Source organism: Molothrus aeneus, chromosome 1 (genome assembly GCF_037042795.1).
Source record: "Molothrus aeneus isolate 106 chromosome 1, BPBGC_Maene_1.0, whole genome shotgun sequence".
NCBI lineage: Eukaryota > Metazoa > Chordata > Aves > Passeriformes > Icteridae > Molothrus > Molothrus aeneus.
This window is the reverse complement of record NC_089646.1, coordinates 53,325,758-53,352,014: the sequence shown is the minus strand read 5'-3', so window position 1 is coordinate 53,352,014 and position 26,257 is coordinate 53,325,758. Positions and strand designations below refer to the sequence as shown.

The window sequence follows — 26,257 nt, the reverse complement described above, 5'->3', positions numbered from 1 at the left end:
GTATTAACTAATTACCTAACTAGCGTTAAGAGATTTCAATGGCCAAATGCAAAGCACTTGCAGGCCCTGCCAGGCTAATCAAGACAATTTCCAAAACGCCAAAACCAGGAACTTCCTATAATAAATAACTTAGCACATTTACATCTCAAATTAGAACATCTGGAAGAAAGAGACTATGCCTGATGCCAAAACAGGCCTTATTGTATCCTACCACTTTCCACACCACCACCCCTCCTCTGTTCGTTTTCTTTAGCCTTTCTGTAGAACAAACACTGATCCAGGTGCAAATGCTCAATTCAAAAGGAATGCAGAGAACATAAAATTACTGTAGGTTTGGCTGCTAGTAAATCCCTGCTGTTACTCACCATTGGAAGTTGTGCTGGAGGCAACAGCTTTCTCACTGACATCTGTTCGACTGGAGCATTTCACGATGGAATTCTCCACTTTTTTCTTCTCAGTTGTGGCAGAGCTATGGGACTGCGCCTCCATGATGACTTCTCATTACTTCAGCTCTCCTTGCACTAATACCTGAATGAAACAAGAGTCATAAACTCTAAAGACTGTTTGAAAGCTTAGCCCAAGTCTTCTCACCCCTCTCACCTGAAGAAGAGCCTGGAGCACAACTGAATTAGCAGTTCACAGTTCTGTAAGCTCATCAAATCATGTTTGCATGCATGAATTCCTAAGGAATTTAAAGAAATACTAACACCAAAACTTAGGCATGTTTGCCTTTAAAGAGAATCAGCATCACAAACCACTATGCTGTTCAAACAGCATAGGTAGGTCTATTTTTTTCAATTTTGTGGGGTTTTAATGGGCCCAAAGGGAAAAAAGGACAGTATTTTTCTCTTCTGCCCAGAGCATTTTGGAAGAAGGCAAAAAAGGGAAAAAAAAAATCAAGAAAATCAAGACAGACCTTCATGTTGACTCTAGAAGCCAAATATTTAAATTTCAACATCCAGGGTGTTGGAACACACTGCCTCAGGAATTATCCTGTCTATCTCTACACCTTGTTACTCATGTAAACATCTCTCACTTTGTTTGTTCAGAAATCTAACTCAAACAAAATTGTATTGGCAAAACACCCCGAAAACCACAGGGGAAGACAAACATTATTGCTGGTGGCAGATAATGAGATCACTTTCTTCTGCATGAAAACACTGGAAATAGAAAGCTCTGTAGAGGTGTGTGTGTATCTGGTTATTTTGCCTTTCCTGGATGTTCTCAGTGTCATCTCCAGTGATACATTCATTTAATACCCCACAAATAATTTCTCCCTCTTCTCAGATATTTTACATTCCTGATGGAAATACGAGAAGCCCAAAAACTTGCCAAAAAGGGTACCGCTGCTTGTGCAGCAGTGCAGGCACACCAGGCCCCAAGACTGCAGGGATCTTAGGCTGTGAAGGATGCAAACATTAAGAACCAGTCTGCAGCTTAACTTGATGCACACCTGTCTGTCCAAGTTAGCTTTATGCAAACCATCAGTATTCAGCACACACCACGCTTAGAACCAAATAGCTTGGTACTTTTGTAGTTTGAATATGAATCTATGCAACAACAAAAATAATAATTAGTTTTCTGCTCTGGGCAGCACTGCTTGGTAGTCAAATGGGTCTAAAATGGAAGGAAGTCACACTCTTCTAGGACATCATTTAAATAAAATTTTCAAATGGCTTCAAAAAACCACAAAGTATAATGAAGTGTAAATATATTAGCAACCTGTTTCCCAAATTCTGACAGTCAAAAAAAAAAAAAAAAAGAAGAAACAACACCAAATCAAAAAAAAAAAAAAAAGGCTACAAAGCCAATTCATCACAAACACAGCTGTCTAATAAACCTTCCCCTTCCCACCTTCCTAGTAGGAGTTCTTTTTAATAGTACAATAAAACACTCCAAAACCTCATTGTTATACAGTAGGGATCAAAGCAGAGCCCAATCACTAAATGAATCATTATTTAGCCAGGCAGCACAGCCAAGGAACTGTGCTAGATACCGCAGTCTCTCTGCCACTGACCTACTGTCTAAGCTTTCACAAGGCATTTTTCTTCCCTTCAGTTTCTTGCTTGCTAAAAAGAGGAATAACAAAGCTCTGCCTGCCACAGAAGAGGATTTGTAAGACTACTCTCAAGATCTATCTGTGAAAGTGCTATAAATATTATTGTGATCTGTGAAACGACTTCCTACCAAAACACTAAGGGGAATGTCAGGTGTCTTCAAGCAGAGAGTAGGAGAGATCTAGCAATACTCAACTTTCAACAGCCCTGACTTCTACCCAGCAATGCACAAGGCACCTTGAAGAGAGATCTCACGTGAGCTTTGTAAACAGCACCTTTCCAAACTTTTCATATGACTTCTTCCTCTTTCCCTTTGCACACCTCATGCAAGGGCATCCCCAGTTTAGTCATTTAGCTAAAATATCTAGCTTTTTAGTCTCTTGCATTAGTAGAGAGAGGGAAGGCTGACGCTGCTGCCGAGTTGCTCACCCCATACTGAAAGATGTTTGTTTTCTCTATACAGCCCTGGCCACATAAATACCAAAATCTGCCTCTACACAGCTTCCAACTACTGCATGAGTGAGTCCCTCAATGTACCCTCCTATCTTCTGACTAACCACCTTTGAGTTATTTAACATTCTCTCAAACTAATTATTTTCTATGCATCTCTGAAGGAACTAAAATGCAATACATCTTCAGTTGTGGTTATTTTTCTTCCATTGCCTTCTAAGGGCCAAGACTGCTATTGAGGCAGCATCTTCACTTACACCAGTGAGTATGACTTTGAAAACTTACAAGATAAAGCTGCAGAACTCATCCCTCTTTTTGTTTGGTTCTTGGTTCACAAGCATGTTGATTTTGACTTAAAATCATGAAAGGAAGCAATTATACTCCCTATTCAACCAGAAAGGAAGAAGCCACATACTCTGACTCCACAAGGCCAGCAGAGTGGCATGAAACATTTGGGAAGAGATCACAAAAATTATGACAGGTATCTAAAGTGGTTCCACTGCCTCCTGCCACACAGATGTCTATGCAGGTATGTGCAAGGAGCCTTCGCTTATCTCCACCTCCTTCCCCTCTCCATCACAGCAGTACCTCCATTACAAATCGATCCTACCACTTCACAGAAAAGGAAGGTAATGCAGGTACTTTAAGGAGTTACCATGTCCTTAATCTTATAAAAAGCATCTTTGGGGAATCTGCAATTCAAGAGCAAAATGTGGCTGGTCAGACTGACATCATCCATTCTCTTGGCTACTTTATTTCTTTCCCCAACAGCCTGCCAATGAGATTTTTCTGGCGCTTTGGGGTCATTTTCTTTACTGGAAGAAAGAATAGCAGACAGAATTCCACATTCCTCAGCAGTCTCTATCACTTCTCTATTTTATGCTACCTGGTGTGGACTGCAGTACAGAACAGAGGCCTAAAGCAGCACTTAAATTTTTGGACAGAAAATTGCAGAACTGGCCAAGAACTAATATGAACATCTGCTCTTGGTCCATCTGTTCTGGTTCATGTTCACTCAGTTTACATTCAGAAGGCTGCTTTTATTCATGTCAGAATGAAAGAGGGAACACCACAAGAGTAAACTTTCTTACTCAGCTCTGCACCCTGTACCATGAGCCAATGGCCCCGGTGCTGCAGGCCTTTCCTCCTGTGCCCTCTTTCCTCTGCTCCCAACCTGCACACGCACACACATGTGGCACAGACACCTGCAAGAATTCCTGCCTCTCCAGCAAAGCCCCAGTGGTGCATCAGCGGTGCTGAGCATGGTTGGGAAGGCATGGAAGGCCAGAAGAGATGGCAGGACTAATAATTAGAGGGATGTGGCTTGTTATGCTTTGCCAAGCATACCCCTCGGGGAAGCAGACATCGGGAGATCAATGTGGTGCCCCAAAAATCTTTTTTTTTTTCCTGAAGGCTTCCTTAAGACTAAGATGAAAATACAAGCCAGATACACATCTTCTAGAATCATTCTCCTTAAATTTGGCTAATTTTTATTTTCTCTGAGAAACTATTCCAAAATATGGCTGCTGCAGTTCACCAAAAAAGAAGTCCAAGGTTATGTAAAGATTTCTTTCCACTGTTTGTTAACCCCTTTCAAAAAGCATTCTAAAAATCAGACAGCCTGACATCGTCTCCACACTAAAACACAAAGTGGTTTATATTAGGGTGTATGTGTGTGTCTCTCTCCAGCGTGTGGGTCAGTGACTTTCCTGTTCCAGCCTCCAGGCCTGAGACAATCTGTATCTATTCGCAGCAAGGAGTCCCACTTTCAAAAAACCTGAAAGCGAGTTTCATTGGCTATCCAGCATTTCCATGTGCATATGAAAGGCAAGAAAATGCTATAACAGTATATGGGCAAAAACCTGAACTTCCTTAGGTAAATAGAGGGATAAACATTCCTTCCCAAAAGCAAACATTTGTGGCTTTTTCCCATTCAACCATGCTTGAACCTTTTGTAATTTCCCTGAAGCCTGAACCCATTCCGCAATTAATTCCAGATCCCCATTTTAAACCTAATCCCTCTCAAAACAGTAACCTGCCTGCAGGTGTGTCTCCTCTTTTTAAAATATAAATGCAAACCTTCCCCAATTGCATATTATACTGGAGGAACTTCAGGAACATGCTGCTGGAATGAACTAGTTAAATGAGGAAAACTGTCTCTTTTAAAAGGAGTGTCAATAAACCACAATATGTTGGAAACTTATTTCGAACAAAAAAATTCTTTCAAGTAACTTAATATTATGTAATTTCTGGTTCTTATGTATGTTGGTTATAAAACTGTCCTTTATAGTAGTAAAAATGATCATATTCATATACTGGGGAGGAAAAAAACTCACATCTCTTTGTTCATTTACTCACAGTCCAAACTAACCAAAACCGGTGGAGCAGCCCTGTGCTTGGAAGAACAAGAAACTTGATTCTTTCTGAACAGACATTTCAATTTTCCAAGAAATCTTCATTCTGTATCACTTCTCTTCTCTGAACTACTTTTCAAATCATTTTATTTATACTGCATACATTAATTTTAAAGACCAGACCATGCAGATATTTATTGCTAGTAATAGGCTCACTGACTTCAACAAGATTGCTTGCTTTGGTCTAAGTGCTGAAGTGTAAGCATTTAAAATTCTCAATTTGCATGTTAAGACTGGTTTATGTTTCTTGCGAACTTAAACCTTCTGCCTTTCTTTGCTTTATTTTAATTTTTTGAGGGGTATCTTTTAACACGTTGAATTAAAAAAATAAAAAAGAAACAAATAAAACCTTTCCCTGTTTTACTTGATGCTGCTATAGTTGTATTCAATTCATTAACAAGTGGTTTGCATCCGCTGAGAAGAGCTGTCTGAAATAGCAGTGTCACAGCATTCATCATCATTACATCAGCAGTAGGGAAGTTCATACTGATTGCTATCAGCAACCAGAGTGCCCCAATCAGCGTGCAAGCAAACATAGCATGTTTAATTTTTCAGAAATGACTCTGGGTAGTTAGGGTGTTCATAGGTACTACTTTGATCCACACTACTGGAAGCAGTCTTTGGGGATACAATACATCTTGAACAGCACAACTGTATGAAAGTGAAAAACACAAGGGGAGGCATGAAGAACAATCAGGAAATTACAGTCTCTCTCAACCATAAAGGACCCCTTATCAATTTTATCAACAAGGGTTGCACTGTTCCTTGGGATTATTTAAGGATAAAAAAATGCATCTTGTTCAGCTACATTCAAATGCAAAATTTATATGAGACAATCTTAAGCTGTTATACGGGAGCTATTTCACACTGATTTACACAGGCTTGATTCAGGTATATTTAACTTCCAAAACCCACCTAGATTTCAGTATTGCTTTCCATCAAACCTGCTGGCAAAGCTGCACTGACAAAGTTACCACTGACAGAACCTGATGAAAAATGTTCAAGCACTCAGACATTTTAAGAAATATCTCCCAAATGTAACATTAACCTCTTGCTATATCTCATCACTTTTGTAATAGCTATAGAAACTAACCTGTATATTTTTAGAATAGTTTTATCCTTTCCTAATTCCTTGTAAGCTAAACCAGAATTCTGCAACCTTCATTAACTACTCCAGAGTAAACTTTATTTAGGTTCCTCCCTGTTGAGACAACTACTCACAGTAAGACTAATATAAACAGCACAAAGAGTCTTAGATCCATATTATAAAACCACAACAATCAATCAGGTGGGAGGGGAGGTATGTTCTATTTCATAATACCTATCTCCATTTCAGTTACATGCATGATCTATAAATGCACTAGTGAAAGAAAAGAAAAGAAAGAAAGAAAGAAAGAAAGAAAGAAAGAAAGAAAGAAAGAAAGAAAGAAAGAAAGAAAGAAAGAAAGAAAGAAAGAAAGAAAGAAAGAAAGAAAGAAAGAAAGGAAAATAATTGCTTGACAGAATGAAAAATATCCTAAGTTAAGAGATACAACATTTATTAATACAATCTTTCCAAATTCATTACTCTCTGCTGTCTTTTCCTTGTTCCTTCCCTTTGATTTTTTCCCCCCATAAAGAATGAAAAACAACTAGACCTAAAGCCTGGTTAATGACGATCTGATCTGCTCCTGATAGGTTAAATAGCTTGTGGCATCAATAACGGAGGATCACAAACACATAGGCAATCAGCTAGGCAAACCAGTGCTATTAGCATCCCTGTGATTAAGATCCTAAGTGAGAAAATATTCTATGCTGTACACTGAACTACTGATTGATTGTAAGAGTCTCTCAGCTCCAGGGGTATTATATTTGCTTATGTATTTCAACTACAGATAAACTCAGCTACCTAAAAGTTCTGAAATTATTTTAACATACATATACAATAGTATCAATAAGTGGCACTTTCTACTGAGGCACTAGCTCAGTTGCTTTAAATACACATCAACCACACAGTCTTACAAGTAGATTACATCTACTTTTGTTTCTTGGATTTAAAAAGCTGATAAGTATAACCCCAATTAAAACTATTACTTCAATAGATTAAACTCTGTATCTAAAGAAAACAGATTTCTGCCAGCAAAGAGATGATTCATTTTCACACTCAGCAAACAGAACTTAACTTGGATAACAACTGAAGAATTCAGGTCGAACTGTCCATCTCCAACTAGTCTATCTCTCACAGAAGCTGCTGATCGGGAACATGCAACACAAAGCTGAGGGAGACAGAGCCCAGACTTAGTGGTTTTACAATTCAGATATGATATATCCTCTGAGGTAAAATTTTATAATCAATTCACTGTCTGAGAGTCTTTACAATAAGGAACTAAACTTTAAGAAAAATAAACTAACAAACCCCACAACAAAAACAAATCAGGTCATTAACTCTGCATTTAAGCATTTGTTATTTTAATCATATGGTCTTGGGTTTCCTTTATTCCTTTTTTGACTCTCTTACAAACTGTCTAAATACAATGGAAAGAATAAAGTTTATTTCTTGCAAAATAGAAAGTGCTACATATCTTTCAAATCTCCAAATATTTCAATATATTTGGGGAGCAGGGTGTGTCTAAAACTAGTAATGCACTTACCATGGAGGATCAGAACTCCTTCTAATTAAACTACCTAATATTCCTCAGAAATTCAGAATAAGCTGTGGTACTGCTTGTTTTGCAATCCTACTTATTCTTGTGCTTCAAATTCTGCAGCAGAAAAAACTCTAATAATTATGTCAAAGAAAGATTAGCTGTAAAAGAATTAGCACAGGGAGAAGGAAAAAAAAATCTCCTGTGGACTGTACTGTTTGTAGCAATAGGTTACAATGAGGGGCGACACTTCAAACTTCCCTACCAAGCCCACACTCTGTTTTTGCCCGTCTTTCTTCAGGAATTCAGCAGCACTAAACCCAAAACAAACTTAAGTAACAGGGCAGTGACTTCCTTTGGAAACACATTTGTTTTATGCAACCTGGATTTTGGTTCATTCATATGCTCAAGATCTGAAAGGCCAGGCGTATTCTTAGAGAACAGGGAGGGAGACAACAGCAAGATTTGCTGTGTGGATAACATAACTCTATGACTTTCTCTGCTGATACTGTTCCTAGGATACTTATGGTGACAATACAGGCTGGTTTTTTCTTTGCCTTCTTGTCTTTGCCTTCTTAGTTTGGTAAAGCAAATTACAAACATCTGTAATGGATGTGCTTTGCACCACAGTCAAGTAAGTAGTCACTACAACTTCAACAGAAAAATGCAGAAATACTCTTATTTCAAGTACTGGAACTCAACATTCCAGTGAAATGACCACTTTCTTCACACTTTTTGTTTTATCTCATCAATTCCAACAGATGAAAGATTCCTTAGAAACAAAACTAGATCTATATATCAATGTCAATCTATACAGGAACTGAGCTCAAGGAAGAATGTATTTAATGTACATCTATTGCAAAGATGTGCCTTCTGTTCCCAACTTATGATATGCAAATGAAAGTAGAAAAGACTGTATTCCATATTTTACAATTAGCATTTTAAAACAAGATCAAAGGAATCAAGTAGAATGTTTTTTGAAAGTGCCATGTTTTGATCCCAGTCCCATTCCTGGAATCCTGTTTATGTCCTTAGCACACTCTCAGGTTAAGGGATGCCTTCATCCAGAATTTCATGTTCTAACCCAACACAGATGTTTTAACATGTAAAAGAGTGAGGAAATCTCCATATATCCAGGAAGAACTTCAAGTGTGAAAGGTACTTTATAAAACTTTATCTTCAGCTTTTAAAGTTTACTTTAGGTTTTACACCTGTCTCATAACAGCGGGAAAACTGCACCATGATTCCTTCATGTTTTTGTAACTTGACAAAACGCAACAGCACTACTCTGAATTGCTGCATTACAAATGCACAATCCACTTCACAATTCACTATCCTTGTTAAAACAGTGTAATCACAGAATTATATAGTTGTATTCTTTTCCTAGAAATAGTAAATTGAAGAGCCAAGCAAAACACCACCAACTACATCCTGACAGTAAAGAATCAGTAGTGCTAGGATTTCATTTTAATATACACGGCTCAGAACAGCGTACTGAACTGACACTAACTTGATCTGTGTTTCTGACTCTTCAGTTTCAGGTATTCATATATCTTATCTAATGAAGGCTTCATTCTCTGGGCAGCTGGATGATGTATTCTTTACACGCAGTTGATTTTCTTGACACTAACAGATTTGTATGCAAAGAAAACAAAATCTCATACGAAGCAGCAAACACTACTGGGGAAAGTTCAGCTCTAAACCACCGAAAAAAAGGTCTATTGGGTACTTTACCCTGAACTAAATATCAGACACCAAAAAAATACAACAACATTCTGAGTATCAATAAAAATTTTAAAAAAATATTTTAAGGCCTAATCATCTTGATGATCAGTGTAAAAAATAACTTGACATTTGAGTGGCAACTTCAGCTAGGAAAATTATTCAATCAGATCTCCTTGTAGTGGATTCTGATATTATCAGTTCTGACAGCCAGCAACTATTTAGAGACAAACACATTCTATCCCAATTTCTTTGTCCCTTGTTGTAATCTAAATAACCTTGCAGGGGTTTTTAACATCAGTGTATTGTCTCATTTCTTATTTTGTTCCTAAAGAGAGAGAAACCAACTCTTCAGATCAGCAGCCAATTTAATACACTTTCAAGGTAAGGCAGGTACAATTTACATCTACACAGTATACCACAACAAAACCACAGTATGATGCCAGCACAATCTTTAAGAAAGTTTTCCCCTAAATCTCTGAAGAAAGCAGCCTTAAAAGAAAGCAGGGATTAGAGTGAGCTGGAAGGTAGGGAGGAGACTTACCTCAAACCCAGCCAAGCGGAAATCAGAGCAGTAATTCTAGCAGTCGGCAGAGTACACTTTTAGAGCTATAATGGTGCGAAGAAGCGCTGGGCAGCATTGCCTGAAGGCAGCACTAATACACTGCTGACTAATGACTGGGCCATGCGGACAATGAATTTGGGGGTTGAAAACTAACAGAAACCGCGCAGTACCTTGACAAATGGGCTTTCAAAATTTCATTCACTGAATAACCTTTAAGCACAAAATTGGCTCAAGTTCTCTCGGGAATAATATGACACATGTTGTTGGACAATAAGTATTTTCCTTTTTAATTAAAACTATTACACCGAATACATAAACATGATTACAGTGAATAAAATATAAGAGTTTGAACTATTTGGCACCTAGAAAAGACCAGACTCTGAATGTGAGGGGGAAACCATACGTTCAGAAGGGTCAACAAATCCCAGGGTTAACCACCTGATTCACTGAAATTCATTCTTGGCAGAATATATTTTCCCTTCTTTGAGACGTAAAGGAGAACAAGAACTTCAAAGGTATGTTTAATGAGCTGCTACAAGCACAATTGGTTAAAAGAGGCTCAGAAATTATGTACTAAAAGCTGCATTGTGCTTAGAATTACAACTGAAAAAGTCTCGTTTTAAAGAGCCCCATAAACCAAATCAAGCCTCTTATAAACTTTGTCACCTTGTGTACTGACAAACACATTAAAACAACAGAATCCCTTTTTAAAGGAGTTCCTTTTTTTCGGCGCAACTCGACTTCTAATTTGAAAATAGCAATTTTGGCTCTTTTTACAGACAGAATGAAATACCTAAAGTGTCCCTAAATTAACAAGTACCACTTGCCATAGACAGCATCGCCCTTAGCAGCTCCTAAAAACTTCAGAAAAGGATCTTAAAACAGGAAGCTTAGTGAGCTCATAAAACTGTTGTTGGAGCCAGGAACACATAGCATATTTAATCTGCAAACTGTGAGAGTCTACAATGATTTCAGCAAGATCTGAGGCATGCCCTCAAGGTTTGCTGGGATCTGGGATTAGGGAGTTGATAAGAACCCTCTACTGCCCATGGACATGTTTTTCTTCTGCAGTTAAACACAAATGCATAGAGACGTTTGACTGCTGCTTGGCGTTACTGCTCAAGTTATATAAAAGCTTTGCAGCTCCTTTTGCTGTCAATATATCAAAGTTTAAAAAAAATCATCAAAGTGTGAAATTTCATTTAAAGTCTGCCAGTCTACAGCTCTATTTCACAGACCTATCAAATAAAAGTGAAGATGAAAAATGCACTGAAAGAACTTGAAAAGTTTGCAGCAGCACCCATGGCCTATTTTTGTTTATTCTGTCTCATTTTATTTGATTTTAAAGTATAACAAATCAATTCCCTTATAAAAATGACAGAGTCTAAAGGGAGGATGTCTATAAAACCTGTGGTTAAAAGACAACTTGAAATCATTATTACAGCTGAACCTTTTGTTGAATAAAAAGCTTCCTCTGTAGCCATTTTAGCATTTTAATTGCCTAACTGCAAGTTGGCAGAAAATATCTTGAATATTCCAAAACAACCAGAATTACTACAGAATATGAGTGCCAGAAAAACTAAAGCTTTCTTCAAAGTATTCTTTAACTAGGGATTTACAACAATTGCATAAAGAAGAAAAGCCTGACTTTTAAGGTAATCTACTATAGACTAAAAGCATTAACATTCCATTACTAAGGTTTTCCTGAGGATTTCATGACTCGTTGATTCACTTTTCCTTCAAGTTTGCTTTTTCTTTGTACATTTCTGTCTCCATATAGTGGAACACATGCAACACTGATCATTTAAATGCCTCCTTCCATAACTTGAAATAAACCCTGCTTTAATAGCTCTCAAATTCCTTATTTATCAGGCAAAGATGACTAACTTTTCACTAAGACTCTGCAACAAAAAAATATGCCATTCCTTCCTCTAATATGCAGACTAGAATTCAAACACACTACAGGAGTGCAGGTAATTGAATAGCTTTCCCCAAAACGAGGCAGGAAGTGTAACTGAAACTTTCATGGGTCAATATCAGTGCATACATTAATCTTGTTAAAAATTCAAGTAATCTGCAAGATGAACAAATTATAATGACGTCTCCAAACTTGAGTATTTTGGTTTTTCCAACACTATTCAGAAAAAAAAAATCATTTATAGCCATTGATACTTTAATTTCTTAGCTACAAACTGTTTTTGTGTCTGAAAACGAACAATCTTTCACAACTGATGATTACGTATAGCAGTAATGACTCTTTCTTGGCCACTGCACACCTTCTCAAGCCAAAAAATTTTACTCCACTTACGCAGGAAAATGCAGGTGATGTCTTTGTTTTGCAGTACTTCTACAGAAAAGCTTTGGAAAACATCATATCCTGCTGAAAACCATATGCTGTTACCAGAATGCAAGAGTGCATTCATTTTGGCACCTTAAGCCACGGTTTTGCTTCCACTGCTGCTTAAAAGAATACACATACACTGAGAGAGTCCTTTTCTTACTCATTCTACCTACTCATTCAAATTAAATAATCCTGCTTTTAAAGAAATAATTCCCCCTGTCCTTAAAATAGCCTTCTCTCATAGTTACTATTATTTATGCTTTTAGAATTGGGCTATACACAAAACTGAAAGTATTTACATACTAGCTAGTTATACCCAAACCTTCCTTATATAAACAAACTCTCAAGAGGCTGCCTACAGTTTACATTGCTAAACTCATTCACCATTACTTTTAATATATATTTCCACAAACTGAAATACAGTGCTGTGAAGATGGCAATTTTTACATTTTAATGTTACAATACTTTTAAAACACTGCATTTGTCTTCCTTCAAAATAATCATGACATATATAATTAAGAAACTGTCAGATCATTATCAATTTTTAATAAAGGACCTAAATGAAATAATTATAGGAATCAATCAGTGAGGCACCCTCCCAAATTACAATGCAATTGCACAAATATTCAAACTACTTAAGGCCAGTTCTGGTACATTTCAATCCATAATCTCGTTGAACACCACACCAAAAACAATTTTGGAACACAGCAAAACATAGTGATTTCTCACTATTCCAGTGATTTAAACGATTTCAAAACAGATACCTATAGCACAGACAGACAGAGAGGCAACCGTGCCTTCCTAAAAATGTTTGTTGGTTTAATCAGCCACATGTCTCAAGGCCTCTGGAAAATTTAGCTTCCAAGTTTTTCTGTAGCACGCACACAAAAGAAACGAAGTCTGCACGCCGAAGCTTAAAAAATCATGTTTATTGAGGCTTGGAAATGAAGCGGGAAGTAGCAGGGGCGCGACGAAGAGGAGCATTTTGCCGTGGGTTGCTACTTAATGCTCCTTTAGTGAAGTAGCCTCTAAAACGTGACACTGTGTATCAAACAGACAGCTATCCGTACCTCTGACTAAAAGGCTCTTTGAGATCCGTACAGTCCATCATTTCAAACTGAAGTGGCAGCTGGAAAATGTGGAACAGCTGGCAAGGAGCTGGGAGAAAATGTTTTACATAAATATATCTACATACAAACTGGCAGAAGGCCACGGACACCGTACCCGCAGGACCGGATAAAAACTACGCACCAGAGGGTTAAAAACAAAATTGGGGAGTGAGATGGGGAGCGAGGGGCGTGTGTTTCCTTTTACCTTTTCTCTTCACGTGGTGCGCGGGTTGGGGAGCGGGCGCTAGCAGCTGCGAGCCGGCGGGCCCGTCCGAAGGCGCGGGAATTGTGCCAACACCCCACCGGCTTCACGGGACAATCGGAACCGCGGCGGGCACGCTCTGCTCCCACCCTCCAAAGTTGGGCGGTGCACGGCCGGGCCGCGGTGCCGGCCCGGGGCGGCTCCGAGGAGCTCCCGCGGGGCAGCCGCCCCGCTCCGCCCGCCCGAGCCCGTCCCGCCGCCCCGCTCCCCCGCCTGACGCCGTGCCAGCGGCGGCGCGGAGCGGGCCCAGCGCCGCTCTGCTCGGAGCAGACACGGCCGGCACCCCCGCGACCCGACCGTCCCCTTCCTCGCCGGGAGCAGCCGGCAGCGAACGATGACCCCCGGGCGCCCCTCCGCCCCGCCAGATGTGACAGCGGATTCTCCCCCGCTCCTCTCGCCTTTCGCCCTGCGAAGTTTGTGCCGGCCTCCCGCCGCACGGGCGTGAAAAGCCCTGGGAGTCGCTCGGGGAGTAGGGGCGAGGAGAAAGAAGGGGGTGAAAATAAAACAGCAGCTGTCGCCGGCACATCGGCAGCTCTGCCGCGGGACGTGCCCGGCCGAGCCCGGGCCGGAGCGGGGACTGCCCCCGCCTCGCCCCGCACCCCGCGCCCTCGGCTCCCGCGCTCCGTGACAGCCATTTTGGGGGTTAGACACCTCGGTCCCCCCTGACCCCCGCCTCCAAGTTAGGGAAGCGGGAAGGGGGCCGGGAGCGGGGCCGGAGCGCTGGCAGACGCCAAGAAAGTGGCCCGGAGTAGAGCCGGGGAACAAAGAACTTCTCGCCCAAGTGGGTACGTACCTGCCGCCGCTGCCGCCGAGCCCCCGCGCTGCCCATGGGCGAGGGCCGGGGCCGCCGGCTCGTCCCCGCGCCGCTCCCCCGCCGCCGCGGCTAGCGGGGCCGGCCCCCGCCGCGGCCGGCGGGCATCCCGCGGGGCAGGGGGACAGGACGGGACACAGGCGGGACGGGGGCGGCAGAGGAGGGCCGGCGGGTGTTGGTGGTGGTTATTTTATCCCTGCCCGCCTCCCGCGGGGAGCAGCCCGCGCCTCTGCCTCCGTGTGGGGGTGTGTGTGCGCGGGTCCGACATCAGTTTCAGTGATCTTGTAATCTGATCCCTTCTGACTCACTCGCACTGACTGACATTTCTGATTTGGTTCAACAAAAAGAACGGGGGGGAGGAGAAAAAGAAGAAAAAGAAGAGAGGGAGCAAAAGAAAAAAAAAACCCAAAAAGTATCCCCAAATCCACCGCCTGGTTCCAAACAGTTTTTGTAGAGAAGGGGAACCCCTCCGTCCCGTCCCGTGCTGCCCGTCCCCTCCAGCCCCGCCACCGCCCCGCATTGTTTTGGCTCGGCGCAGCCAGCGAAGGAGGGGAACAAACACATCGCGCCGAGGTACTCACGTGTCGGAAAAGTTGTCCCTCTCGCTTTTCTCCGGCTCGCGCGCTCCTCTCCGCCGCCTCCTTCAAGTTTTACAGATGTTGCAGGGCTGCTCGTCGTCGCCGCCCCCTCCTCCCAGCGCTGCCCTCTGGATCAGATCAGGGGAAAGGCTCTTTAGGGATAACTCCCGATTCAAACACCCTCCACTAAACTTTCCCCATTCCCTCCCCTTCCTCTGAGCGGCGGAGAGGGCTCCTCTCTCGTTCCCCCCTTCCCTCCGCCCGTTCGGGACGCGGCTGGCTGCTGCCGGGGCGCGGGTGCCCCGGGCCCGGCGGGGAGCGGGGCCGCTTGCCTGGGGGAGCGGCGGCGGGCTGCGCCCCGGGGTGCGGGTCGGGCCGCGGCCTGCCGGGCTGCGACGCGAGCTCTCGGCATGACACCCCCGCTCCCCCCTTCCTCCTCCTCCTCCTCCTCCCCCGCCATCCCCCCCGGCCCGGCCCGGCCCGCCCCGGCGGCGGCCCAAGGGCGGCGACACCCCGCCCACAGCCAGGAGGCAGCGCGGGGCGACGGCGGGCCCCCCCGGAGCGGCCCCTCCGCCTCGGGTCGCGCTTCCTCCCTCTCCCTCCTCTCCCGCTCCATCCTTCAGCTCAATCTGCATCTGCAGCCCCGTTTCCCGCGCACCGATGCCTCGGACACCCCCTTTTCCCGCCCGCCAAAAATTCAGGGCTTTTGCGGGGGGAAATGTGCCCTTCGCCTGGGTTTTCTCTGTATGCTGCGGCTCTGGGCTCGCGTTTGCTCTGGCGCCGCAGGCTGACTTGACTGAAGGACTTCAAGGAAAGTTTCACCTAAGCCATGTGACACCGAAAAATAGCTCTTTTGGTGAAAAAATACAAATGCTTGGGCGAGGGGAAGAGTGGCGGTGATGCCTGCGCCTGCTTCTCCTTACCCAGCCCACCTGCCTGCCTCCCCAGCACCCTGCCAGGCTCCCCTGGCCTTCACCCTACGAAACAGGGCTCTCCGCTGCCTCCCTCTTTGGCCCTCATCTCCGTTCTTCCCCCAGGCTCGTTGCGAGCAGGTTTCCCACAGCAGCATGCTGCGGTTCAGAAATAGCAGGAACTAGGGTGCCATTGGTTCCAATATCTCCATCCTTCAGGAAATGATGTGTCCTGACAAGACACCTTGCCTTTTTAAAGTTCTGCAGATTGCTTCCCTGATGTCAAAAAAGTCTGAGAAACTGTAAGTTAACATTACCACAATCATTTTCCATCAAGTCACAAGGTGGGACTGGCTCTCGGAAAAAGTATATGTGTGTGTGTGTGTGTGTGTGTGTGTGTGTGTGTGTATGTATTGTTGCCATCACAATGTCAGATACTTCATATGCACTTTTGTTCATAACCTGGCTCACAACACACAGCCAAGTAAAAATTTGTTACTGATACATGCGATTTAGCAAGGTACCCGAGCTCAGGCTGCATTTGGAAAGTCCCCAAAAAATTAGTGGTTCTTGACAAAAAAGGTATGTTTACTGATGGAAATGAAAGACTGGCTTTTGATGCTGTGCATTTCATAAAGCTTCTCTTAGTCTCACTATTGAAAATGTTGATTTTATTACAAAACAAAACTGCAGGTATTTGTGGTTTGAGGTGACTTGGTCCACGAGTTTTTTAGAAACAAAGAGAAAACAATCTTACCTGACTCAAAGGGCCACTTCAACCCTAATTTCCTCAGGCTAATTGGCTTGGAGTTGTTTTTCACCTGGAAATCTTTTCTGGGTGCAAGAAGTAGCTTTAGCGAGATGCCTATAATGCATGGATGTCTCTGCTACAGTCAGACTAATTGCTCTGGCAGTCCCAGGGATGCCTTTTTTGTGCAGGTTTTACAGCACCAGGTCAGCACACCCTGACTTTCAAGATAGACATGGTAGTCTGATGCTTTCACACTGACTGAGAGATGCACATTGTTCAAGCTGCCATGCACACACATGCACTGTTGGAGGTGGGCATTGGGGACTGGATGAGAGCCTGTGCTCTGGTGCCATGCCTCCATAGGCAGGGATTTCACAGTGTACCAAGAGACAAATCTGCCCCTGCTCAGAAGGAGCAGCCCTGGGTTGCCCAAGTGATACTGCTGACATGCATAGTGCTGCACAGGGAAGAGGCATGTGCAACACCAGGATCTGAATACCAATATGAAGAGCTGATATTCTTCCAACTTTTTTATCTTATATGACTTCCTTTTCCAGTCTCATGTTCCCAGGAAAATGTTAGCTGTTTCATGATCTGTGATAATAGTGGTGTAGTACCGCGGATGTTTTGTTTTAGCTGCATGTACTATATACACCTCCATATGTATGTACTTTATGTAACATGCGTACCACCCCGATACATATATATGTGCTGGGGGAGTGCTGGTGCACAGAATGATTAGGCAAACCTCAGGTCCCTTTACAGATCTGTTTAAGAGCGATATGATTCCTTCAGCCCATTGTACCCTTCTCTCATTTTCTGCCTATTGCATATTCCTTTCTATTTTATGCAATCAATTTTCTTAAACTCTTTTTTTTTTCTCTTTGTGTAATGGAAACACTTAAAAGTAACAGGGGAAATTAACCAGCATCCAAAACGATACTTTGTAAAAGAAACAAATTAATGTGGAAAATCCTGTTTGACTAACCATTTTTAATTCAGTGTTGCTGATGTTAAGATACTGCTTTTAATAATAGCTTAAAAGACATTCAAACTGGGGCAAGGTTTTAAGTTGAGACTAGGCCTTCAAATCAGTATTCATCTTAGGCTTTTTAATAAAGAAGTTATTTCCTCAGAGTTTGGACATCTTGTTACATCATAAAACAACTCCTTTTTTTGAGTTTTTGGGGTTTTTTGTTTGTTTGTTTTTAATATTATTCACACCAACTCTGCTCAAGACACATATTTCTAATTTGAGATAAATAACCCGAAACATTTCTCTACACTCAACTCACATTATGACACAAAAAATTATAAAGAGGTGATAGAATGCTTTAAGATTTGCTTATGAAAATAGCTTTCTGATGCATTTCTGAGCAGTGAAAGTCTTGAGAGAAGGGAAACACAGAAACAATAACTGAAGTTTCTGCCTGTGCCTCTGTCTGCTCAGGCCAAGCAGAAAATAAAAACTGATGGTGAGTGGGTGACATTTGTCATTTGAAATGTGTTGTAAATGTTTCAACACCTTGACAATGAAGAGTGCAAAAGAAGCTTAGAACATCGAAGACCCTTCAGCTTAACAAAATGAAAATGGGCAGCTCTGTTCAGGGAGGTGCCTTTCTTATAATCTTTCATGTATGATTCAGAGGAATCATACTTGAAAGATGCAATGGGAAGACAAAAACTACACATTAATAAAATATAATGATTTTTCCACATGTCTGGATTGCCCCTCCAAGAGAAACTGACCTCTAAGATTTGTCTGTGATGTTTCCCTGCAAGTAGGAATTGGCTCCTGCAGAAGACCTGTTGACCCGTGCCAAAACTCATTTCTCTGACTCCATATGCCACAACCACAGGGCATTTCTGCTGTAAGTTTTATCATGCATAATATGTTTGCATTTCTTCAGCCTACCTTGTCTCCCCACTTCTTCTCAGCCTCTGGCTTGAAAATTTCAGGCCTCCAGGATGTGTGCTTGTCTTCCCTTTTTGCTGCACCTGTTGTTACAGGAAAGCACAATCAGAAGGAGTAGAGACTGCTCACATAAGCTGTATGCAAAAGACCTGCTATTCAGTCCAAGAATACACCAAGAGCCAGTCTCCTCACCACTCCCAGTTGCACCACCCTCCACTTTCTCTCCAATCCCAGTGAATGCTCTACAGGACACATTCAAGGACCTTAACTGTTGCTGTTTATCCAGATGACATCCACTAGAAGACAAAGCTTTTAAAACAATCCCTTTCTTGCCAGTGGGCAAAGACCTTACAATACATTCTATGAAATAGACAGGTCTGCTGTGCTTTCACAGGGGCAACCTCAGGTAAAGCACTGGAACATGGAGCAGTGGCACTGATTTCTGGTCATTTATGCAATATCAATCACAAGAGGACTTGACCAGTGCATCTTTCCCCCACCAATGCATCTCCCTTGTTGCATGGTTGCCTCTTACAGCAGAGAGGTCTCAAGAGGTACCTAGTGGAAGGAAAAGAGGAGTATGAGCTGGTACCATGTTAGAATCCTCAAAGTCTGCAGAAGTTGCAGCTGGGGGCACAAGGAAAGGTTCATGGCTCAAGGTGGAACGTAGAACTGGTGTGTGGAGGCAACCACATTTGGGAAGGATATAAAGGTCAGGGCAAAAACCTTATCTGCAGTTACTGTCAGGGAATTGGTCTAGAAAAGGCAAATTATGTGGGATCTGAGTAGGGAAAGAACTAATTGTTTGTAATCACTTGGTTTTGAAAGAAATTATAAACTGATGTACCACTACACACTAGTGTAAATTAGTAACTTTGGATTCTTTCATTATTTGGATATTTTATTTTAATTATTGCCATTGAAAAAAAAAATGGAAATTTATCAGCAAATATCCAGATGTGTTAAAGTAGCAACCCTCATTCAAGAGTCTGAGTTTTCTAAAGATGCTTATTGCAGCCTTTCACAGACTTGATATTCGTCATTCCTTCTGGCAGTCCATAGCAAGGAACCTCTATATCTTTCTCCTTCTTCTGCTAGCACTGGGGATATTGCTAGATTTCAGTGGAAAAAGGACTGAACCCTAGTGATCAAATTTATTTTTCTACTCTAACAGATCATCTTTTGTAGAACATCCTATTTCTCTGAATGTCTAATCTAACTAACCTAGCTATTTATAGCACTTATTCATCCCTAGTTTTTTTGAATGCCATATAATAAATAAAACAGATCAAAAAGCAGTAATTTTTTAGCCTCTTCAATCTTGTAAATATGTAAAATTGCATATTTCTTTTTCAAATTCTGTTGTGATTACTGAAGGAAAATTAAGGCTAAGAGCTGAATTTTACACACAGACAAAAAGGAGATGTTATGCAGAAAGTTCTGTACTTTTGGGCTGTCTACACAAAGTCTGAGCTCTCCATCTCTTAAATACTAACTTATTAAAATTATATTTTAAAAATACTTTTACCCTCCTTGACTTTAGATGTATGTTTGCATTAAAACTCTTCATTACTATGACCAATCTTCAGAAGAATATTTTCTTCTTACAGGAAATTGAAATGGTGTTGTTCTGCCTGAGATATTTTGATATATGACCATAAACACACCAAACAAACAAGCAAAGGGAGTTTCCTTTGTTTGCTTTTAAAAGCACCCTGTACATGTTAATTATCAGGCAGGTAGCATATGGGAGAAGAGCAGAGTGTCTCTAACACACTACATCCAATAAAGACACAAAAATCATAACATTTCACACAGAATTGGCATAAATAAATAAATAAATAAATAAATAAATAAATAATCTGTTTATCTCCTTTCTTCCATGCTATCTTAAGAAATGAATTTGCTAATGGTGGTGATATAATTAGCTAGATCATCATTAACATCCCCTTTAAATGATCTGGGATACTTTCAACCTCTCTCTAGGGAGTTGTCTCAGCTTTTCTCCCAACTGAGCCATTGAGCTACACGCGAAAGGATTTAGCAGCATTTTGTAGGGTATAGTCAGAAGCCATTCTCCGGGAGATATGGTTTATATAGACTGTCGTGGCAGAATTTAAAGCAATTCCTTGAATGAAATACCTTTATCAGAAAAAAAAGACAGTTTTTTCTAGCATATCCAACCCTATGTTAACTTTTCCTAATATAGTTGTGTCAGTTGGGATGGGGGATGGGGAGGATATCACAGATTTATAAAGGATCCATCAAAATGCCTTTTTTTGTTGGCTGTTGATGCAGTGAATTGGACAGACACATTCTGAGTTGAATTCAGACACTCCCCTAGGAAATGACTAGGTTTTCCCCTAAGTCTTAAATCTACTAGCCAACATTTTAAAGCATGCTCAAATACCATGGAAGGCTTGTAGTCTTCAGACTTTTTGTGAGCCTCTTAAATGATTATTTCAGTAGCTGGTAGATGCTCATTGTTCTAGTCCAAATGCACATACAGTGTCTTTGTTTGCCTTCTTTTTAATGGCAATAGAAAAAAATAGATTAATTGCTTCTATTTCATCCTGGCCTTGTATATCTATAGATACACTGCTTAGTGGGCATTTACAAATGTCTTTTTCATGATATGTTAATGCACTACTACTACACTTCTAGCAGATTGTCCCCAGTTAGAGCTGTCCCAGGTAAGGTGTGACAATAGCGTTTGTAAATCAAACATCATCCCATGGGCATTAAGGGGCCCCTGAGAACTGCTAGTTTATCCTCTTCACCACCTGGGTGCAGATTCCAATCTAGTCAGGAATCCAGCCAATGTGCTGGCCTTAATCTGTCCTCAGTGGGCATTTGTCCCAACAGAAAGATACACTGCAACGTATTTGATGATATCTAGACAGGAGACATCTGAGATTAATGAATCTAAAGCATGCATTTCTCATCCATCAAGACATCATATTATGTATCTATCTATATCTACCTCTCTCAATCTGTTTCACATCTATCTGTCTATACCAGTTGCTGACTTAGTCTCATTCTGACTGGGACATTAAACTGTGCACCCACCAAATGGATCAAATAAAATGCATACACTGCATCCGACAATATTTTGAAGGGACTGTTGGTGACTGTGTTCCCACCCTTACTCCTGTCATCATGCTCCATACCAGGCTACAGTTCAGATAGACACTAAACCTCTAGTACTGGATAAAAAATGCCATGCCAATTCAATATAAAGCTGTTCTGTAGACAGAAAGTCAGGACATCAAGAAGTACAGTCAGGATTTATACCAGAGATATTTTCTATTCCTCTGCAGTCAGCATTAAAAAAACACACAAGCTCTGGTTAATTTGGCAGAAAGGTGATCAGGAACTTACAGAAGATAAAGTTATTGCTGGTGTGACCCAGCAGCATGCACAGCTCTCATTAATGGCAGAGGACATCAGTTCTATGTGCACATACACATACAAAAATGTTGTCAGAGCCTTTCATTTTCCCTGCAGTTATTTTTCCTTGCATGTCATTTATGTCAGACTATTTGAGTTCTCTCGTTCTCACTTCTGTAATGAAGAACATACACAAAAGCCTGGGAAGAACTGATTAACAGGACATTTGCACTATTTCACAAGAGAGTAATACAAATTATACCTCCTCCCTGTACCCCAAACTGGAAGTCTGGGTAACACCTCAGTTGGAGACAAGAAGGAATCTGAGCTTAGGGTCACACAGTCTTGTTCAAAGGGAAGCAAGGCCCTGCTACTTTGGAAGCAGAAAAAAATACCTACACTGCTATGCCATAAAACGTTCCCCTTTTACCAGGGCTTAATGAGACACCCTTGCCTATACACATTTAGCAAGACAAGTCAACCAAACATAGGATCCCAGGATAACAACACATCCTAAAATATGCCCCCCTTTCTTGAAACTATTATCATATTTAGTTCTTTGATACTACTTTTTCAATTTCTCAGTCACAAAAATGAAAAAGATAACATACAGTAAACTTGAGTTCTTTCTGTCCAGATTTGAGGTCTTGGACTGAAAGACTAAGTAGATCTCAAAAGTACACTGTTGGAAATTGGAAGTTTGGAGAGCAGCCCCATGGATCAAAACCAGCCATCCTTGGCACTGGTCTGGCTGTAATGCTCACCACTGGTGATCTGGAGTGGTAGCTAACAGTAACTGAACTTTCTGGCTCTTTTCAGGGTTCTTTAGCAAAACAGGGCATCCAAGGATATGCAAGCCTTAAGTGAAAGCAGATGTCACATTTTCATCAATCATATTAAATGTCAAATATTAATCTTGCCTTCCAATGCAGTATCAAGGCTCCCAGGTTTCATTGAGGTGGATGCAATTTTTGCCCTAGGCTTTAGTGGGCATGAGGGATGTAATTTCAACAGTAAATTCTGAATTTTGCTAGAGTTATCCACATGCTGAAAGTAAATGGTAATCTTCTGTATGTTTACAGGATCTCATCCTAAGTAAACTATTTGGAAAATAAGGGATAGAAAAGTATTTTCCTTAGGAAATTAAGAAACTTTGTCAACATGCCTCAAATTTGTCAACAGTTGGCAAGAATATCTAAAGTATATGAGACAAATTTGAAGAGCTATATGTTATTTTGCTTGAACCTAAAAGGTTTCTCTCCTGTAGTGCTCAGGCAAACAAAAAGTCTGTGAATTTTACTTGAATAAACATTGCAGGCCAGTGCTAACTTGTCGTTGGTGCTGAAACAGACCAGTAATTGGCCAACTAAGAAAACAGCAGACAAGGAAAACAATGTGACACATGCTATAATATATAGTCCTGAGTTTTGATCCAGTAAGACAAAGCCAAACACAAGTTTAGAAAAAAATCACCACAGTTTTTAGGCAGGAAATATCTCTTCACAGTCTGTACCCAGCACAGTAAGACCGTGCTCCATCAAAGGCAGTAGAATATTTTGCAATGCAGACCAACCATGGTTTTATGATTAGCATCATCAGTTCAAGTAACCCCCACAAACAGCTATAAGAAAAAGCAAGCTTGCAGAATATCTCAAAGTCAAAAATTATGCTATTAAAAGTGAGACAAAAATTTTACATGCATTTAGGGGAAACACAATCCAAAAGAAGACTACCAAATACCATAAATGTGCATCTATCCTATGTTCATTGTAAGTTTTCAACTTCTCCCTTTCCAAAAGTGTATCTACGGTAGATGGATGAGTTCTTACCCTTTTGCTTGATCTATTATTTTACGCTCTCCATTTTATTTGGCCCTTGTGTTTATTTGTTTACTTTATTGAACTATTAAAGTAGACTTAGAAATCAGATTTTTCCTACCTTTCAAAATATTAGTTACTAGGAACACAAACAGGACCAAACCACTTCTATTTTTATGTAGCTTTCTGAATGTATTTGGTGAATGATGAACATGATACCACACAGTACATAATAAAAAATAGAGACATCAAAGTGTTCTAAACCTATGAATTTGACTCTCATACATCATGAGATGTGTTTTAAAAAGATGCAAATTCAACTAAAATGCTGCTGAAAGTTCTCAGATCCTTCTGGTTACTCAGATCGTGAAAAGAATGCTGTAGAAATTGAAACTGCCCTACACAGAATTTTGCTTTGCACCTGTGAAGGCAGAGAATACACAGTATAAAGCACTATGATAGCTGATGCTCACAGGATTCTGGAATCTGGAGTTTAAACAAAGAGAAATAACCACTTGCAAAGCCCCACATGACATCATGCAATACCTGAGTTAAGAATTGGAAATCTGAGGACACTGCACAAGGAGAAGTTTTATAAGGCTGAAAGAAAAAGAAGGAAGGCTTTTTATTTTCCCAAATAGGTAAACCAAAGGAAACTCATAAGCAGAAGATGGTAATATGATCAAAAGATGACAGAGAGCTCTACTTATCCTTCACCATTAACAACTTTGTGACTACTCGTACTATGACCCAGATATAGATTAAAATCAGCTAATGGGTGGAAAACAGAAAAGCAAAGTAACAAGATAAAAATTATGTTGGTGAGCAATAAGAGCTTTAAGGAGAACTTGTAGCTGTGATACTGTGTCCACCTAAATAGATAAAAGCATATAAAAGCATTTGGGCAGTGCATTCCACTGTTCAAAAAAGACTAATCTTCACTCATAGTTGTGAGCAGACATCATATCAACTGTACTTTAATGCCCTAAAAGCTCATTGTCCAGTTGAACTTCTCATCTGGATGCCCTTGACAGCCCGTGTGTTGCAATTCATCTCTTCTAAAACAGGTGACTAAGACAGGATGAATCAGTCTTTGGAAATCCAGGGCCAATTAATCTTGCTGACTGTGAGGAAATCATGGGAGGAGGTAAGCATCTGGCTGCCCCAGCACTGTCTGGTGAGACAAATCCCACCTGGACTCTGACCTGCCAGCTCCCTCAGCAGTGCTGTGCTTCCTTCCATCTGTGGTTTCCTCCTGGCAGCCAGTGACTTCAACTCTGACTTCTGCCTTTGCCTTCTTCACCTTTGCCTGATAGAAGTATCCCATACAATACTTCTGCTATTAAAACATGAAAAAAAAAAAAAAACCCTACACGTGAAGCTTCCTCAGTAGCACAGACTACTGCAAGCAAATCAAGCCTGTCCTTTGTCTTCTATACTGGTTTCCCAAAGAATCCCAAAGAAGATGAGATTCCTCATGTTACTGTATCTAAAAAATATGCCTAATGCTTTGAGGTGATAACCACATAATAACATCATTCCTCAGACACACTGGAGCCTACCAGAGAGAATCTTGTTTGTATAGGAAACTGGGCTAAGGCAACAGTGAGGAAAAATCTTTAATGTCTTCTGTTCCAACCACAAAGCTGCGAGCTTCTACCTGCCATCTCCATACAGGGAAGAGAAGTACAAACAACTAAAAACAAACAGAAAACCTCCAATTGTCAAGGCAGACCTTCAACATTTGTGTGCAGGAAGACAATGAACAGGGTTTACTCAGCTCTGCAGAGATTGGAGAAGGTATGACTCATGAGCAATATGGAGGACAGAATATTCTGAGGTGGAGTTGAGGAAAACTTAATTTATAGTTATGCCCTCCAAATCCCATTTAGCAGGCCAAAGTGTGATTAATTTGTTCTACCACATTGGGTTGTGTAAGAGGATGTGCTGAGTGCTAATATATGAGCAGTCTAATATCACAGACTGTATCAAACCATTAAAAGTTCCTTTATCCAGAGCCCTGCCTACTTGAGGAGGCTACAGACAGTCAGCAATTTGCTGTGCTCTATGATCTTCAGTGGAATTATATCACTCTCTATATCTGTCCAGAAAGAATAGCAAGGTCCAAAGAACATGGACTTTATTAAAAAACTCTTGGATCACACATAATTTTTTTCATATTCACCACACAAAGAGCAGCATAACTTTATGGTCTAAATCAGGCAATTTTTATGGAGCAGGGAGACAATGTGTTGGCTTCAGAGTCACAGATGTATTATACACTTACACATACTCTTCCAGTAGTATAAGCCCAGGTATCAAACCTGGTGATTGATTTGTGTGCTCTGCTCTTTTGACCTGGGTGCAGGTCAGTGGGTCATACTCTGCAGTCCTTATCCAGTTGCTTCTTCGTTGTTTTTTACTGCCTGAATCTGGCTGACATCAGCGACAACAGCTGAATAAAAACTTCAAAAACTAGTCCTGTTTGGTCTGCTATCTTTTGAAAAATCTGTTGAGACTTGTGGTAACAAAATAAGGCT

At 41.1% G+C, this 26,257-nt stretch overlaps 1 protein-coding gene across 1 annotated transcript in view; it reads right to left on the bottom strand.

Annotated features, from left to right (window-relative positions):
- Window positions 1-15,028, bottom strand: part of GLI3 (GLI family zinc finger 3) — a 201,778-nt gene extending 186,750 nt beyond the window's left edge. Inside the window, exons 1-2 of the mRNA XM_066557224.1 lie at window positions 14,937-15,028; window positions 366-528 (exon numbers count right to left, since the gene is read on the bottom strand). Of these exons, the coding sequence (XP_066413321.1) occupies window positions 366-489 (124 nt within the window). The 5' untranslated portion in view covers window positions 490-528; window positions 14,937-15,028. The remainder of the gene's footprint in view (window positions 1-365; window positions 529-14,936) is intronic.
- Between the last annotated feature and the right edge of the window lie 11,229 nt (window positions 15,029-26,257).